An 18,312-nucleotide genomic window follows, 5' to 3' on the forward strand; every position below is an offset into this window, starting at 1 on the left:
ATGATCTCCCTCTCTCTCTCTCTCTCTCTCTCTCAAAATAAGTAAATAGTTTTAAAAAGATACATTAAAAGAAAATATCTTGGGGCGCCTGGGTGGCTCCGTCAGCTAAGCATCTGACTTCAGCTCAGGTCACGATCTCACACTCTGTGAGTTCGAGCCCCGTGTCGGGCTCTGTGCTGACCGCTCAGAGCCTGGAGCCTGTTTCAGATTCTGTGTCTCCCTCTCTCTCTGACCCTCCCCCGTTCATGCTCTGTCTCTGTCTCAAAAATAAACATTAAAAAAATTAAAAAAAAAAAGATAATATCTTAAGGAGTACCTGGATGGCTGAGACAGTTTTAAGCATCCTCCCGAGCATGTCACGATCTCATGGTTCGTGGGTTCGAGCTCCACATCGAGCTGTGGAGTCTGCTTGAGATTCTCTCTCTTAAAATAAGCTTTAAAAAAATAAATAAACTAAAATCTTAAAAAGAATCAGAGGGGCGCCTGGGTGGCTCAGTTGGTTAAGCGACCGACTTTGGCTCAGGTCATGATCTCGCAGTTTGTGAGTTCGAGCCCCGCGTCGGGCTCTGTGCTGACAGCCTGGAGCCTGCTTCGGATTCTGTGTCTCCCCCTCTCTCTACCCCTCCCCTGCTCACGTTACGTGTCTCTCTGTCTCTCAATAATAAATAAATATTTTAAAAAGTTTAAAAAAAAGAATTGGAATATTCCCTCTTTTATAGAAGAAATAAAATGAGGCTCAGAAAACTGAGATAATAAAAGCTGATGTTTACTGAGCACTAACCATGTGTCAGATTCAGTGCTCTTGCTTTACATGGATACACTGATTAAATCCTCAACATAATCCTCTGTGATATATACCATTATTATACCCATTTTACAGAGAAGGGAGACAGAGCGGTTACCTTATCCTAAGTCACATAGCTAATTAGATAAGTCCAATGCTACATTACTAGGCCCAGTGCCATGCAGCTTATACTCATTTGATCTTTCATTCATTCATCATTTACTCAGCACTCACTCCCTGACAGTTATGCTACACATTTGGTACAAATCAGTAAACAAAACAGACAAAATTTGGGGCACCTGGCTGGCTCAATCAGGGGAGCACGTAGCTCTTGATCTCATCATTGCGAATTTGAGCCCCACCTCGAGTGGAGAGATTACTTAAAATCTGTCAAAAAGGGGGAAAAAGGGGGGGGGGTCACCGGGGTGGCTCAGTCAGCGGACTGTCCAACTCTTGATTTTGGCTCAGGTCATGATCTCACAGTTGATGGGTTTGAGGCCCGCATCTGGCTCTGCATTGACTGTGCAGAGCATGCTTGAAATGATCTCTCCCTCTCCCTCTATCCAACTCGTGCTCTCTCTCTCAAAAAACAAATAACCTTAAAACAAACAAACAAACAAACAAACAAACAGACAACATTCTCTGCCCTGAACTTTCTCAATCTGATCAAAGACATCTACAAAAAACTCAAAACCAGCACCATTCTTAGTGGTGAAATATTGACTGCTTTTCCCCTAAAATTGGAAACGAAGCCAGGACTTTCATTCTCCCCATTTCTAATCAACATTGTATGGGAGGTCCTCACTAGTGCAATAGGCAAAATAAATAGATAGAAGGGCATCGACATAAGATAGAAGATTAGCACTGTTGATATTTGCACATGTGATTGCTTATGTGGAAAATTCCAAAAAATCAAAATAACTACTAAAACTAATAAGTGAATTTAGCAAGATTTCAGGGTACAGGATCAATATATAAAAAATCAATTTTATGTTTATATACTAGCAGGAAACAGTTGCAAAATGATACTAAAAATAAGTTCCTGGGGCCCCCTGCCTGGATGGCTTAGTTGGTAGAGCCTGCAACTCTTAATCTCGGGGTCGTGAGTTCAAGCCCGACGTTGGGGGCGGAGTCTACTTAAAAAAATTTTTTTTCATATATTTTTTTTAAAGTTCGTTTACAATAGTATCAAACCCCAAAATACCTTCGGAAGTATTTTAACAAAACACATGCAAGATTTCTACACTGAAAACTACAAAATACTGTTGAGGAACATTAAAGATCTAAATAAATGGAGATATATACCATGTTCATGGATTGGAAAGCTGCTCGCTCTCATGGAGCTTCCGTTCTAGAGATATAGGCAGAAAATAAGCAATAAACATGCTAAGTAAGTACATTCTAGGGAAAGCCCAGGAGACTAGAGGAGCCCAGAGAGGGCACCTAACCCAGCCTAGTTGAAACCTGAACTCTGACTAGGCATGGACCAGATAAACCATGATCAGAGCCTTGCAGAAAGAATCTGGGGCCCAGAAAAATTACACTGAGTGTAGGACACTGAACATAAACAATCATTTACCATCACGAGATGGTTTCCTTTCCTTCCTTGGGCAGCCATCACAATTATATTTTCTAAGATGCCCTACAATGTGTAGAGATCGTTTGAATCCACAAAAGCAGCTCTCTGGACACCTTAACCCCAACCAGAGCAAGAGGGCCTTCCGAGGTTACCCCCTTTAGTTCCTGGGTCACCTGTAACTCCTGACACTGTGCAGTAGAAAGCCATAGACGATTTATGCAGGGGACATATGACGTTCCACTGATCTGTTAAGAACACTTCCACCTCCCTGCGAAGGCTGGGTTGTAGCAGGGAGAGATAAGAAACTTGCAAGGGGACAGGAGATCCTGCCAATAGCTATCAAGTTCTCTCCATTTCTTTCCTAGTTCAAACCCTTGCTATCTTTCACCTGGACAGCTGAAACCAGCCCACTTATTGGTCTCCAGAACGCCCTCAGGGTACATTCTCCACTTAGTAGTTCAGCAAATATTTATTGAGTATCTACGATGTACCAAGTTCTGCCTAAGACCCTGAGGATATAGCAGTGAACAAGACAGAAAAATGAAGTGTCCCAGCCCCTATGGACACGGCAGCACTGGGAAAGGGAGACCAAGGAAGGATTAATATATTTTCAGGAAGGTAAATCCATCCAGAAAATAAATCTAGGTGATGAGGTAGAGAATGACAAGAGCATATGGCAGCCAGCTTCTAAGATGACCTCAGCCATCACAGTTTGTGTTGTCTCATCCCATATTCTAAAGACATACATCAGATCATGCTACCCCCACCCCCATCCCCGCCCCAGCTCAGGAGCGTGAGCCAGTAGAATACTGTGTGGCCAGTAGAATACTGTGGAAGTGACAGAGTGTGACTTCCAAGGCTGGGTCATAAAAGACATTGTCACTTCCACCTTTCTCTGTGGGAAGCCAGCTGCCGCATCGTGAGGACACAGAAATAGCCTGGTGAACAGGCCAGTAGCCAGCACCAGCTTGCCGGCCACATGAGCGAATTTCCTTGGAAGGTTCTCCAGTCCCCGTCAAGCCCTTGGGGGACCACAGCCCTGACCAGAACCTCATGAGAAATCCCAAGCCAGAACCTACCCAGCTAAGCTGCTCCTGTGGGTACTTCCTGATACACAGAAACTGAACACAATAATACGTGTTTATTATTTTAAGCTTCTGAGTGTTGAGGATGTGACATATGAGTGGCAATATGAGTGACAGAGAGTTATCGATGAGGTGATGAGGAGGAGGAGTACTCCAAGTAGAGGGGATAGATAGCAAGTGCAAAGGCCCTGAGGCTGGAGTGTGCTTGATGTGCTGGAAGAATAGCCAGGGGGCCCCGCATGGTTGGAGCAAAATGCGCAAGGGGAGAGGAGAGGAGAGGAGAGGAAGTCAAAGCCAGATGGAGAGTCAGGTTGTTGGTGTCTCGTGGGCCACAGTGAAGGCTTCCTCTTTAATTTTAAGTGTGATGGGAGCTGGGGAGAGTTTGAGCTGAGGGGTAGCATGAACTGACATATATGTCTTTAGCGTATAAGTATTTATTTTGAAAGAGAGAAAGGACTGAGCAGGGGAGGGGGAGAGAGAGAGAGAGAGAGAGAGAGAGACAGAATCCCAAGCAGGCTCTGCTCTAACACAGAGCCCAACGCAGGGCTTGAACTCACAGACCATGAGATCATGGCCTGAGCGGAGATCAAGAGTCCGACATTTAACTGACTGAGCCACCCAGGCATCCCAGAGAGGATGTTTAAAAAAATTTTTTTTTTCAACGTTTATTTATTTTTGGGACAGAGAGAGACAGAGCATGAATGGGGGAGGGGCAGAGAGAGAGGGAGACACAGAATCGGAAACAGGCTCCAGGCTCTGAGCCATCAGCCCAGAGCCTGACACGGGGCTCGAACTCATGGACCGCAAGATCATGACCTGGCTGAAGTCGGACGCTTAACCGACTGCGCCACCCAGGCACCCCAGAGAGGATGTTTTAAATGAGCAGCTAGTGATGTGTCTCTAGCTGAAACCCTTCCGTAGCTCTCCATCCCCCTCTGGAACCTTGTCTACGAGACCTGATCTTTATCTCCCAGCGAGAAGAGCTTAGATTTTATGGAGGGGGAGGCAAGTTGGGAGCTCCGGAGGGGGTTGAACTTGGGAGGGAGTTCAACTGGGCTGTAACAGCCTGCCTGCTGGCAATGAATGCTAAGCATTAAATGGGATTAAGTGGAACAGAAAATATTGGAGACACATTTTTCACATTCTTGGCTGGTGAAATGGTTTAGGCTGATGAGAAGGGAAAGAGAAATGAATGCCAGAAAGGGTCAGGGCAGAGAAAACAAATCCTCCTTAAAGAGACAGATCGTGATGTTGGCCAGCTGCCTCTGCACTTGTAATTTGATCAGTGGTGCTAATACACGAACTGTCCGGGAGCTTTAAAGACAAGTTAACGTTCCAGCCTCATCCCAGACCAACGCAGCCATATCTGCGGATGGGAGGCAGAAAGCGGGCATTGGTATTCTTTTACAGGATATATATCTACTCACCACGAAAAGGAAATGAAAATTGTGTGACATGATGGAGGTGTTAGCTAACGTTACAGTGGTAATCCTATTGAAGTACTATATATAAGTGTGTGTGTGTGTGTGTGTGTGTGTGTGTGTACATATACACATGTATATATGTAATCAGTGAGGATCAAAGCAACATGTTGTGTCTTAAACTTATGCAATGTTCTATGTCAATTACATCTCAATAAATTAAAAAACATTTTTTAAAGTTGACTTCTTTTGAGAGAGAGAGACAGAGAGAGCAAGCAGGGGAGGGGCAGAGAGAGAAGGACAGAGAGAATCCCAAGCAGGCTCTGCACCATCAGCATGGAACCTGATGTGGGGCTCAATCTCACGAACTATGAGATCATGACCTGAGCCAAAATCCAGAGTCGGGACGCTCAACTGACTGAGTCACCCAGGCACCCCCCGCGCCCCCCTCCCAATTTTTTAATATATTTTTATCAACAGCTGACCTGGGGGTGCTTGGGTGGCTCAGTTGGTTTTGTGTCCAACTCTTGATCTCAACTCAGGTCATGATCTCACGGTTCATGGGATCGGATCGAATCGTGATCCCATGGTTTCTGTCTCTCCCTAGCTCTCTGCCCACCCCCCACCTCCCCTCCCCTCCCCATCCCACTCACAAGTGCACTCTCTCTCAAAATGAATAAATTTTAGTTCCCCGGGGGCTCAGTTGCCTGAGCGTCCAACTTCAGCTCAGGTCGTGATCTCACGGTTTGTGAGTTCGAGCTCTGCATCGGGTTTTCTGCTGACAGCACAGAACCTGGAGCCTGCTTCGGATCCTCCATTCCCTCTCTCTCTGCCCCTCCCTCTCTCTCTCTCTCTCTCTCTCTCTCTCTCTCTCAAAAGTAAATGCACATTTAAAATAATAATAATAATAAATAAGCTTTAAAAAGAAAAAAGAGCTGACCTGATGTCAGGCCCCGTTCCAACCACCGTGGCCACAACAATGAACCAGAGACAAAGTATCGGCTTTTGTGGCAGGGCTTTCGAGCGTGTGTTGAGGGGATCACAGGGAAGGTCATGTGACCCACAAACCAAGCATTTTATTCAGGTTGCTCTCTAAGTCCTGCGACACAACTGTAACACTTCCTCTGACCAGGTGCTCACCGTCACCCTCTGTCTCCCCCTCGACCAAACCTTAGGCTACTCTCCCCCGGCCCCCGCAGGCCTCGAACCTCAGTTCTCCAAGTGCTAACTGAGCTCGGAAATGTGGGACGTGTCCCTTTGCCAGCATCTCCCGAGACCCGCTGACCACAGAAGGACACGTTTCCTGTCAAACCACACTGGTGACTTATTTCCTCTCTCCGACCCAACTTCCCCAACTGCCAACCCAGCTCGCCATAGAGAAGCAATGCCCTTTCCTGTTTGACCTGGAGACACCTGCAGAGACTTCTTTTTTTTTTTTTTTTTTTTTTTTTTTTTTTTTAAATTTTAAGCCTCTTTATCTTTTTTTTTTTTTTTTTTAACATTTATTTATTTTTGAGACAGAGACAGAGCATGAACGGGGGGAGGGCCAGAGAGAGAGGGAGACACAGAATCCGAAGCAGGCTCCAGGCTCTGAGCTGTCAGCACAGAGCCTGATGCGGGGCTCGAACTCACGGACCGCGAGATCGTGACCTGAGCAAAGTCGGACGCTCAACCGACTGAGCCACCCAGGCGCCCCACCTGCAGAGACTTCTTGAGGTCAGAACAGCCTCCTCACTGAAATGGTATTTTTTTTTTTTTTTGAAGATTTTATTTTTAAGTAATCTCTACACCCATCGTGGGGCTCGAACTCACGACCCTGAGATCGAGAGTCACCGGCTCTTCCGACAGAGCCCCTGTTCTGGACATGTTGGCGGGGGGGGGGGGGGGGAGGGGGCTTGTGTGTCTGGCTTCTTCTTCTTTTTTTTTTTAATTAATATAAATAAACTTCTTTTATGAAATTTGTCTTTAATGTTTATTCATTTTTGAGATACAGAGACAGAGCGCAAGTTGGGGACGAGCAGAGAGAGATAGGGAGACACAGAATCTGAAGCAGGCTCCAGGCTCTGAGCTGTCAGCACAGAGCCTGATGCGGGGCTCGAACCCACGAACCGCGAGATCATGACCTGAGCCGAAGTCGGACGTTTAACTGACTGAACCACCCACGAGCCCCTGTCTGGCTTCTTTCAGTTAACTTAATGTTTTCACTTTTTTCTTTTTTTTTTGTCTTTTTGTAGGAGATGAATTTTCTTTATTCACTGATCTGTGATAATCTTGCAAGAAAATCTTATTACACCATTCTGTAGTTCATAAGCCGTTGGGTAACTCAACTCTATTAAAATGTTTTTCTCTCACCCCACTTTACCCCTATTCTATGTGAAGTCATGCTTTACCTTTATATTTCTTACTGGTTATTATTATTTAAAAAAATTTTTTTAGGGGGCGCCTGGGTGGCGCAGTCGGTTAAGCGTCCGACTTCAGCCAGGTCACGATCTCGCGGTCCGTGAGTTGGAGCCCCACGTCAGGCTCTGGGCTGATGGCTCGGAGCCTGGAGCCTGTTTCCGATTCTGTGTCTCCCTCTCTCTCTGCCCCTCCCCCGTTCATGCTCTGTCTCTCTCTGCCCCAAAAATAAATTAAAAAAAAAGAAAAAAAAATTTTTTAGTGTTTATTCATTATTTTTGAGAGACAGAGAGTGTGAGCAGGGGAGGGGCAGAGAGAGAGAAAGACACAGAATTGGAAGCAGGCTCCAGGCTCTGAGCTGTCCACATTATAAATAATGCTGTTATAAACATTCATGTACAAGTATTTGTTAATGCACCTGTTTTCTTTTTCCTCTTTAAATTAAAAAAAAATTTTTTTAATGTTTATTTCTGAGACAGAGAGAGACAGAGCATGAGCGGGGGAGGGGCAGAGAGAGAGGGAGACACAGAATCAGAAGCAGGCTCCAGGCTCCGAGCTGTCAACACAGAGCCCGATGCAGGGCTCCAACTCACAGACCCCGAGATCATGACCTGAGCCGAGTTTGGACGCTCAACCGACTAAGCCACCCAGGCGCCCCCAAAATTTTTAATGTTTATTTATTTTTGAGAGAGAGAGAGCGTGAGCAGGGTAGAGGGAGGGAGAGAGGGGGACAGAGGATCCCAAGCCGACTTCGTGCTGATAGCAGTGAGCCGAATGCGGGACTCGAACCAACAAACCGTGAGATCATGCGCTGAGCTGAAGTCAGATGGTTAACCATCTGAGCTCCCAGGCGCCCCAATGCATCTGTTTTCTTCCTTCCTTCCTTCCTTCCTTCCTTCCTTCCTCTTTCTTTCTGAAGGAGACAGAGTGTGAGTGGGGGAGGGGCAGAGACACACACACACACACACACACACACACACACACACACACACAGAATCCGAATCAGGCTCCAAGCTCTGAGCTGTCAGCACAGAGCCCAACACGGGGCTCGAATTCACAAACTGCAAGATCATGACCTGAGCGGAAGTCGGCCGCTCAACCGACTGAGCCACCCAGGTGCCCCAAATGCACCTGTTTTCAATGTTTGGGGGTTTGGTGGGAAGCATGGCCTGAAAGCCAGCTGCTCCCCTTGGCTTGGGGCCTCTTCCTTGAACCACTCCAAACTTTGCTTCCCAGTTAACCTCTCTGATCTCCTGCCTCCCCTTTTTTTTTTTTTTTTAAAGTAAATCTATTTATTTTGAGAGAGAGAAATAGCTGGGGAGGGGCAGAGAGAGAGAGAGAGAGAGAGAGAGAGAGAGTGCAAGCAGGGAAATGGCAGAGAAAGGCAGGGGTACAAAGGATCCGGAGCAGCCTCCGTGCTGACAGCAGAAAGCCCTTCGGGGGACTTGAACTCACAAACCACAAGATCATGACCTGAGCCGCAGTCAGATACTTAACCAGCTAAGCCACCCAGGTGCCCCCCTCCTGCCTCGTATTTATTGAGGGTCCTTGTGATGACATCAGGCCCACCCAGATAACGCAGGATTGTCTCCCCATCTCATGACCCTTACTTAATCCCACCAGCAAATTTCCTTTTGCCATATACCGTAGCGTTCTCGGGTTCCAGGAATTAGGGGCGCATCAAAGGCTTTTACAAGAGGGAGGCCGGAGGACCAGTTAATAGTGGGAGATGTGACAACAGGAGCAAGAGGTCAGAGGGACAGAAGGAAGGGGCCAGGAGCCAAGCACTGCAGGAGGACTCTAGAAGCTGGAGAAGGCAAAGAAATGAATTCTCCCCTGAACCCTCCAGGAAGAACACGACCCTGCTTAACACCTTGATATTAGACTTCTGATTTTCAGGACCATAACAGGATACATTTGCATTATTTTTAAGCCCCTTAAGTTTGTGATAATTTATTACGGTGGCAAACACGGTTACCAAGCCTGACCATGAACACGAGTTGCCAGGAGGTGGGAGGTCTGGAGAGGAAAGCAAATTGGTAATTGTGATCACTTTAAGAGCTGGGAAGCCCCGTGCTGTATGTAGGATTTAGGGCTGTGCTGTCCCACATGGCAGCCACTGGGCACATGGGCCTATTTATTTATTTAGAGAGAGTCCGTGAACGGTGGTGGGGTCAGGGGGCAGAGGAAGAGAGAGAGAATCTTAAGCAGACCCCATGCTGAGCCTGGAGCCCCATACAGGGCTTGATCCCCAGGACTCTGGGATCATGACCTGAGCTGAAATCAACAGTTGGACACTCAAGTGAGCCATCCAGGTGCCCCTTATTTATTTTTTTAACTTCACACTCAGCGCAGAGCCCAATGCATGGGGCTTGAACCCACAATCTTTTTTTTTTATTAAAAAAATTTTTTTAATGTTTATTTTTGAGACAGAGCATGAGCAAGGGAGGGGCAGAGAGAGAGGGAGACACAGAGCCCTTGGCAGCCTCCAGGATCCAAGCTGTCAGCACAGAGCCTGATCTGGGGCTCAAACTCACGAACCGTGAGATCATATCCTGAGCTAAAGTCAGATCTTAAATGACCGAGCCACCCAGGCACCCTTGAACTCACAATCTTGAGATCAAGAGTCAGTCACTTAACCAACGGAGCCACCCAGGCACCCCTACATGGCCTATGTACATATAAATTCACATTAACCAAAAATTAAAATCCAGTACCTGGGCTTAAGTGCTCAGTGTCTCTACATGGGCCCAGCGGCTGCCTTCCTGGACAGCAAGGAGAGAGTCCATTTCCATCTCTGCGGAACATTCTAATTAATGGGCAGTGCTGGTTGAGAGAATAGGGCACAGGGAATGTGTCCTAGTGTGTAAAGTTAGGAGACAAACCAGAAAGTAAGGAAGAGGGGAGGGAGCAGGAAGTCGATTAAAAAAAAAAAAAAAAAACACCTAAAGCTGACACAGTTTAAGAGAAACAGAGTAACCACCAGAAGAAACAAGAAGGAATGCTTAAAAGATTTTGCCTTTCAAATCATCTTTTGGAGGGATATGGTGGAATGGGGCAGAGTGGGTGCGACGGATTGAAGTGTGTCCTCTCAAAATTTCATTTGTTGAAGCCCTAACCTTTAGTGTGGCTGCATTTGGAGAGGGGACCTTTAAGGAGGTAATTAATTACGTTTAAATGAGGGGATAGGGTGGGGCCCTGATCCAGGAGGACTAGCGCCTGAGTGCTTTCTGGCTCTCTCCACCCGGATCCCCCGGAGAACTCCATCCCCAGCCCCACCCCACTCACTCATTGGCTGGAGCGGCCTGTCGGGGCGTGGCCTCCATGCAAATGTCGCGGTGAATTTCAGGTGCTGGGGCTTTGGGTGAGCGACGCTCCCGGGCAGTGGAAGACACCTTCTCCAGGCCACCATACTTCCTCGGCTGGCTACTGTAGCCCGTGGCAGGACCCCTGCAGGCAAGGAGGATGCCTGGGAGAACCTGGGGGGGGGGGGCTGGTGTGGAGGCATTAGCGCTGGTCTCTTAGCAGCTCCAGTTGTCCGTCTTCCGGCCCCACAGCAGAATAGCACCTCCCGATACCCCTGGAAGTTTGGCTGGAACCCGCTTTAGCCAATGAAACACAACAGATGTGAAGTCCATGGCTTTGGGAAAGAAGCAGTTAAGGGCTGGGGGGGTGCTGTCCTCCGCCTTCCCTCACCAAGTGGTTTCAGGGGCGGAGCCTCAGCGCGGGTCCCTTCCTCAGTGGCTATGATGAGCAGAGCTTCCGGCCGACCCATGAATGAGCCACTGCGATTTGGGAGTTTGTGTTTCTGCAGCATAACCTTGCCCATCCTTACTAACACAACTGATACACTCCCCATCTTAAACAGTTGTTTCTATACTAGTCTTAACAGATCCTCACCGGGGAACCTGGGTGGCTCAGTCGGTGAAGCATCTGGTCCTTGATTTCAGCTCAGGTCCTGACCTAACAGTTTGTGAGTTCAAGTCCCTCCCCTGTCAGGCTCTGCGTTTGGGATTCTCTCTCTCTCTCTCTTTCTTGTTCTACCTCTCTCTTTGCCCCTCCCTCGCTCAAGCACACTCTTCCTCTCAATATAAATAAACATTAAAAAAAAAAAGTAATCCTAGGGGCACCTGGGTGGCTCAGTCGGTTAAGCATCCGGCTTCGGCTCAGGTCATGATCTCGCAGTCTGTGAGTTCGAGCCCCACGTCGGGCTCTGTGCTGACAGCTCAGGGCCTGGAGCCTGCTTCGGATTCTGTGTCTCCCTCTCTCTCTGTCCCTACCCTGCTCTCGCTGTCTCTCTCAAAAATAAACATTAGGGGCGCCTGGGTGGCGCAGTCGGTTAAGCGTCCGACTTCAGCCAGGTCACGATCTCGCGGTCCGGGAGTTCGAGCCCCGCATCAGGCTCTGGGCTGATGGCTCAGAGCCTGGAGCCTGTTTCCGATTCTGTGTCTCCCTCTCTTTCTGCCCCTCCCCCGTTCATGCTCTGTCTCTCTCTGTCCCAAAAATAAATAAACGTTGAAAAAAAATTTTTTTTAAATAAACATTAAAAAAAAAAAAGGACTGTGAATATTGAACTCTGCGTTCTGATGTCTGCAAGTTGTTTTGAAATGCATCCAAATATGATGGATGGGTGGAGAGGGGGATGGGCAGATGGCTGAACTGTGATAAAGCGTGTATGGTACCATGTTCACACCTGTGGAATCCAGGCCGTGGGCGGGGTCAGGTGCCTGAGGACAACCTGGCATGGTTGCCGGTCCTAATGCCCCAGGAATTGGGTGAAAGTGGAAGGCTCTTGACACAGCTCTTGGCCTCAATCACCAGCCGGTGCCCAATGGCCACTTCTGTCCTCAGGCTCCATTTCTTCCTCCAACAGTGATACTCAAGGCTTCATGCACTTCTGGAGATGCCACCCGTTCCTGCAACTCTCCTGACCAGCTCTGTGCAGGAGCCCCCCAGCCTGCGACCACAGCTGCTTTCGGCCGGTTCCCAGACCACGTCCTCCTCTGAGGTGCCATCTCTGCCTTCCACTGGGCTGACCAGACATCTTCTCTGATCCCTCGCGGTCACCCACCACGTGTGACTGTGACCGACCCCCATCTCCCCCCCAAGTCTCAAGTCTACCGGCTCCCCAGCTGCCTGCTCCCGTTGCTTCGTCATCCCAGCAGGCTCGCCCTAGCTAATCCCTTTCCTACGCCCGCGAGAAAGAAGGTTCTAGGCTCCGGTCTGCATGACCCAGTCACTACCTTACTTGAACACAGACTCTCCAGATTCTCTCCCTGTGTCTGCAGCACCGCCTTCGAGGATCTCCAGGACCTGCCAACGTGACCCAGGCACCAGCTCCCTTCCCCTTGCAGGGCCCTGCCCCAGGCCGGTGTGTCGCCTCAGCAGGAGCCCAGGGTCGCCGACAGGATCTGATGCACCATGGGTGCGTGCCCATGCCTGACTGCTGGCTGTATTGTCACTGTAACTGTCAACCCCTGTGCCTCCCCCCACCTTACAGAGCCTCGCGGGCTCAGCCTCAGGATGCTGGATCTTTGTCGTTGTTAACACAAGACTTCTGTTCTCCTCTTCCCTGGGACCAACACAGGACGGGGCGCACAATCTGATCCTGGCTGACAAGACCGGACAGGAAGGGTCCTGAGGGACTTCCAGAACTGTTCCCTTGCTCCTGAGAAGGTACAGAAGAATTCTTTCCCTGCTCCCACACTTGGCTGAGGCGAAGGCTGTCGGGCGCTCTAGCCATCTTGCGATCACAAGGGGGTGACCGACAGTCTGAAAACCGGTCAGGACCTGTGTGAATTCACAACTCACTCCAAGCTGACCAACCCTGAACTGCCCTGTTGACCTTCCAGAAATGCTGGACGCCTGGCTGTTGAAGCCAAGGGGAGTTGGGATCTTTGAGTTGCAGGTGAAATCAACCTTACTCAGTAATGGATGAATTGGAAGAAATTCAAAGATCGCATCCTGAGGTTGTGACATGAACTTAGAGCTTAGCAGCCTAGACCAGCAAGCAGTGGAAGGGCTCCACCCTCCCGACCTCATCACCTCCCAAAGGCCTCACCTCCTAATACCGTGGCATTGGGTGGGGGTGGCGGTGGGAAAACAGGTGTCAACATATGAATTGTGAGGAGACGCACGCATTTAGTCTGTGCTGGTCAGGGCTCCCACTTTGGCGCATCCCCAGGAGCCAGCCCGGGGGTCTTGCAAGTTCACACTGGCCCCTTCCGTGGGCTGGACGGGGGCAGGGCCGTGCAGCTCACCGCTGTATCTCTGAATGCAGGGACTGGCCCAAAGGCGGGGTTTCAGGAACCGTGGGAGGCAGGCGCCAACCACTAAGGAAAGCAGAGGCGGTTCGGCCCCCACCCTGGGGGCCGGCCACCTCGAGAACCGATCCAGCTTTTCTCATTCCCAGGGTGGGGGATGGTGGGAGCGGCACAGAGAGGCGAGACCGCAGGGTTTTTAAAATAACTGCATCCTTTAATGGCAGTAATACAATTATTGGATTAAGAGACCACAGGAGAAAGGGCAGGTGACATTTCTGGAAGACAGAGGAGGAGTACAAAAAGGGAGCTGGGACAGTCATGCGATGATCATTGTAAAAATACAGTACGTTATATACATATTTGCACCATCAACTTTCAACTCTGAAGTAATATTTACACTTTTGTTACAATCCTGGTTAGAGAACATTTTATTTTTAAAAGCTTGGCCTGATGGCAAAATGAAAATTTTGGGGGGAATTCATAGTCCCGTGAGGTTCTTAGGCTGAATATTCCTAGAGGAGGGTTCCAGCTTCTATTTCATCCACAGATTTCGGTTTTAAAAAAGTATTTAATTTTGCTTTTACAAAAGAAAATTCTCAAAGGAGGGAGAGAGAGAAGGAAAAAAAAGACAAAAAACAAAAAAACCCACAGCCACACTGTGTATCTTTACTTATTTCACAAACATCAAGGGCTGCAGCCCTTTGCTTCAAGGCCAACACCGGTGGCTGAAGAAAAATCTCACTAATGATTGTTTAAAAACCACAAAACGAAATAGACAGAGACGAACCAAACCAACCTGATCACGGCGCACTGACCCTGCGGGCTGCCTCTTCCCACCCGTGCTTCTGGCCCCAAACTGGACAGTTTTTCTTCCGGGGGAGAGGGGTTTGGTACAGGAGCCTCATTCACCTCCCACCCCAAGGAGGTGGGAGGGGAACCCTCCGGCTGGATCACCAGTTTTCTTCATTATTAGCAAGAAAGAGATGGCGGCCTTTAGCAAGGCAGTTGGGGTGATGGGACAAGAGCAAGGCAAGAGATGGCCAGCACCTGCTTATGCACAGGTAGGAAGGACCCCGGAGCCATGGACCGGCCTCCCCAGGTCCCATCCACAGGGTGAGCCTTTTCTGGAGCTCTGTGGATGGGGCTGGACCTCAGCCAGGGGCCTGGGGCAGGTGGGGGGAGTCCAGCGCAGATGTCTCTGCTCCCATCCCGGCTCAGCCGGAGGAGGGGAGCAGGATGCAGGCTTCTGGTTCCACGCCCTCCACCTGCAAGCGGGGGTCCTGCCGGTTCTCTCCTAGAGAAGGCCCAGCGGCCCCCCACCCTGCCCTGGCTAGTCTCCTGCCCTTTCCTCAAGCCCCCCAGATCCAACACTGTGACATACCTCTGAACCCGTGCACCTGTTAGCTGGGAAGAAAAACACACTAAAACCACGGGCCCTACATCAGACGCGGTGGGAGGAGGTTCAAAGCAAGCGGAGAACAGAAACACTTTGCAAGAACCCCCCGGGGCTCTTGTCGGGAGCCTGGCGGAGCGGCCATGCCACGGATCCTTGAGCTGTCCCCAGAGGGGCTGGGGCCGGCACACTGGGTGCTCTGGCTTCGGGGGACCAGGAAAGACCCCGGGCTGAGGGGAGGACGGCGTGGCCGCGACGGGACAAAACGAGAGCTAATACTGACAGAAAACACGCGGTCTGCGGAGGCTGCCTCCTGGAGGCAGCTTTTGGGGGATGCCGCCCCACACCAGCCCTGCCGTCTCCAGGTTCGTCTCTCACCCTGGAGTCTTCTGATGTGGGCGGAGGGCACAGGTCTGAGGACGAACTCTGGACGGAGGGCAGCAGGGAAGCCGGTGTGCGAATCCACAGGAGACGGGAGCAGAAATGGCTGTGCCTCTCCCAGCTCAGACAGCTTCCAAGGGCTCTCTGCCTTTCTTTCAAATTCTTTCCTTCCTCGGGCCCCTGAAGCGGGTCGTTGGGGCCGGCCCACTGCAGAGGGGATGGGGTTCTAGAAATGCCTGGACCTGCTTCGACGCAGGGTCTGCCCACGGTCTCGGCTTCATCTCTCCTCGCTCACACGGGGTGAGCAGCGTTCAGTGCCTTCTGACACCTACTGTTCCCTTTGTCCTCGGGTGTGGGCTGGGGGGGGGGGGGGGCGGGTGGGGAGGAGGACGGGCCCAGCTTTGCCCAGAAAACCCACTGGACCTCCAGCCACCAGACTGGGGCTCCAGCCTTCAGAGAGTCCCTGATAACTGAGCCTGGCCAGAGGAAGGGCCCGCTGGGGCTGAGGCCCCGGGGACTTCCAACTGTTCATGTGCACAAGTAGGTTTCCTTGGCGGGAGCCTGGGAGCCCCGCAGCACTGACCAGAACTGACTGAAAATGGTTATATACAATTTATATGTTGCAAAGAAAGTACTATTAAAAAAGAAAGAGAGAAGAGGGGAGGGAGAGAAAAAAAAGGGGGGGGGAACCACCCAGAGCCCCCCTCCCCCCAAGTTCCCAACTCTGGTTGCTACCCTTAAATATTGCCCTGGGAAGGGTGGGGTGCGGGGAGCGCTTGACTCCAGCTTAACACTACTGGCAAAACGGGGAGGCAGTGGGGTCAAAGCCTTTAAAAACATCTTTCAGGGACCCCGCGTCCTGCTCGCCCTCGCGGGCTGGGCTGTTGCCAGCAAATGGGCTTCCAGAGCCCGTCTTGGGCGTCTGTTTCACAGTCCCAAAGAGGGTGGGCACGGGCAGGTTGTGCACGCCAGGCTGGGGCGGGGCGCCCTCTGGTGGCGGGGCACCCGGTGTGGCGGTGGGGGCCGCGGAGGCCTTGGGCCGGGGGCGGTTGTAACTGTTGTATCGGTCTGTGGCTGTGGCAGTGCCCCCGTCTGCACCGGGCTTCCCGGACTCAGGCTGTTCCAGGGCGGACTTGCGGACGAATGGGGGCTCCTTGGCCTTGGCGGCCGAGCTCTTGCCATTGCCCTCAGGGCCTTTGGGCTGGGTGCCCGCATCGGCGGCTGGCTCCGCAGTTTTGCCACCTGCGTTGGGAGTCCTGGGGTCGTAGAGGCTGATGCCACTCAGCACGCTGCTCTGCCCACCCCCGCTGCCCTGGCCCAGCCCGCCGGCAGCCAGCACTCGGGGGTCATAGGGGGCGGTGGCTGGTGGGGAGGACTCCCCGCTGGGGCTGGCGGCTGGAGAGGGTGCTTCGGCGGGGCCGGGCTTGGCAGCCCGGGAGGAGGCAGCAGAGTCTGCCGGTTTCTGGAGCCGAGGGTCGGTAGGTGCCTTCCGCACCCGGGGGTCACTGGGCTTGTCGCTGGAGCCAGGGGCCGCCGAGGGGCCGGTGGCATTAACAGTCTTAAGGATGCGAGAGAGGAGCTCGAAGTCGGGCAGGTTGGAGCTGGACGCGCTGGGGTCTGTGGAGGCGCCCAGGCGCTGTCGGGGGTTGGGAGGTCCCGTGGCAGCGCCACGGTGCAGCCTGGGATCCAGGGTGGGCATGGACTGCAGGGCTGCGGGGACGGGGGGCACCGCGTCCTGCTTGGGGATGGGCAGGGGGATCAGGTCCTCAGGATTCCAGAGCACAGTGCGGGCGAAGCTCGGCTTGCTCAGGGTCACGTCCTTCTTGATGTGGCTGAACTGCTGCAGCTGTGACCGTGGGTCCCGCAACGGGGGCCCAGGGAGAGGGTCCAGGGGAATGGTCATGGCCTTCTCCCGCAGGGCCCGCTCCCCTTCCTCCTCTTCTGCAGGGGGTGGTCCAGACCCTTTGGAGCCGCTGGGGCCTGCAGGGCTGGAATGAAGGCCGCCTTCGGGCTTTGGGTTGGGCAGGGAGCGAGCCAGCCGAGGGTCGGAGGGCCCCACGTCTCCTGGGCCAGACCCGCTGGAAGCCTCGGCATGGCGGGTGAGTCTGGGGTCCCGGCTGAGGCGAGGGTCGGCCAGCCGGCCTCCCGTGGGGTGTCCTTTCTGGAGGCGGGGATCCCCCAGCCCGCTGTTGCTCAGGTCCCCGACGGAAGCCTGGGGTCTGCTGGACGTCTGCTGTCTCAGGGTCTTAAGAATGGAGGTGACGCTGCTCCCGCCCTCATCCTCATCACTTGAGTACCAGTTTCCGGTGTCACCTGAGCAAGAACAGAGGTACAGGAAGATGAGCGGCCACCGCCACCGCCACCAGTCCGCAGACCCACAGCGGCCCGCTGGGTGAACGGCTCCTCTGCCTCTTACCTCTCAGAACCTCAGTTTCTCCTTTCCTAAAAACCCCTCCCTCTGCGGGCTGCTACGAACAGCCACGAAACTCAGGTGGGCTGAGCACCAAGCCTGGGAGATCACTGGCTACTGTTCCTGGATCCTTCCCCATGTGCTCTATCTTATTAATTCTCATGACCACCCAGAAGGCAGTGTTACTATCACGCCCATTTGACAGACGAGAAAGCGGAGGCATGGACGGTACCTTGAGAGCGAGGGCAGAGCGAGGACTGAGCTCAGGATCCCAGCCCGGGGCTCCGACACCTCGTCCTCACCTGCCATGGGCTCAGGTCCCAGCATGGCAGGCCCTGCCCTGGGCGCCTGGGAGCACCTAGCACTGACTCCGCTCTTTCTGCGCTTGGGGCTCACAGACACTGGCCCCCAGGCCCCTCGAAGCGTTACCATATCCCGGCGAAGGGCAGTCACCGGCTGATAAGAGACGGGGCCAGGTGGGCAGACTCAGAAATTGGCCCAAGTCCAACCTCTGGGCAGGTGACACCGGAGCCACCGAGGGAGGGCGTGGCCCCCTCTTCCCACTGTCCCCACCTGCTCCCAGGCTCCAGCCCCTGGTT

At 51.9% G+C, this 18,312-nt stretch overlaps 1 protein-coding gene across 8 annotated transcripts in view; it reads right to left on the reverse strand.

The window, feature by feature from the left end:
• Positions 1 to 13,722: 13,722 nt before the first annotated feature.
• The window catches only part of ZC3H4 (zinc finger CCCH-type containing 4), a 44,292-nt gene continuing 39,702 nt past the window's right edge, over positions 13,723 to 18,312 (reverse strand). For all 8 annotated transcript variants that reach the window (XM_047834990.1, XM_047834998.1, XM_047834991.1 and 5 more), the window contains one exon: positions 13,723 to 17,616. In XM_047834990.1, the coding sequence (XP_047690946.1) occupies positions 16,097 to 17,616 (1,520 nt within the window). In that variant the 3' untranslated portion in view covers positions 13,723 to 16,096. The remainder of the gene's footprint in view (positions 17,617 to 18,312) is intronic.

The sequence above is a fragment of the Prionailurus viverrinus genome, chromosome E2 (assembly GCF_022837055.1).
Source record: "Prionailurus viverrinus isolate Anna chromosome E2, UM_Priviv_1.0, whole genome shotgun sequence".
Lineage (NCBI taxonomy): Eukaryota > Metazoa > Chordata > Mammalia > Carnivora > Felidae > Prionailurus > Prionailurus viverrinus.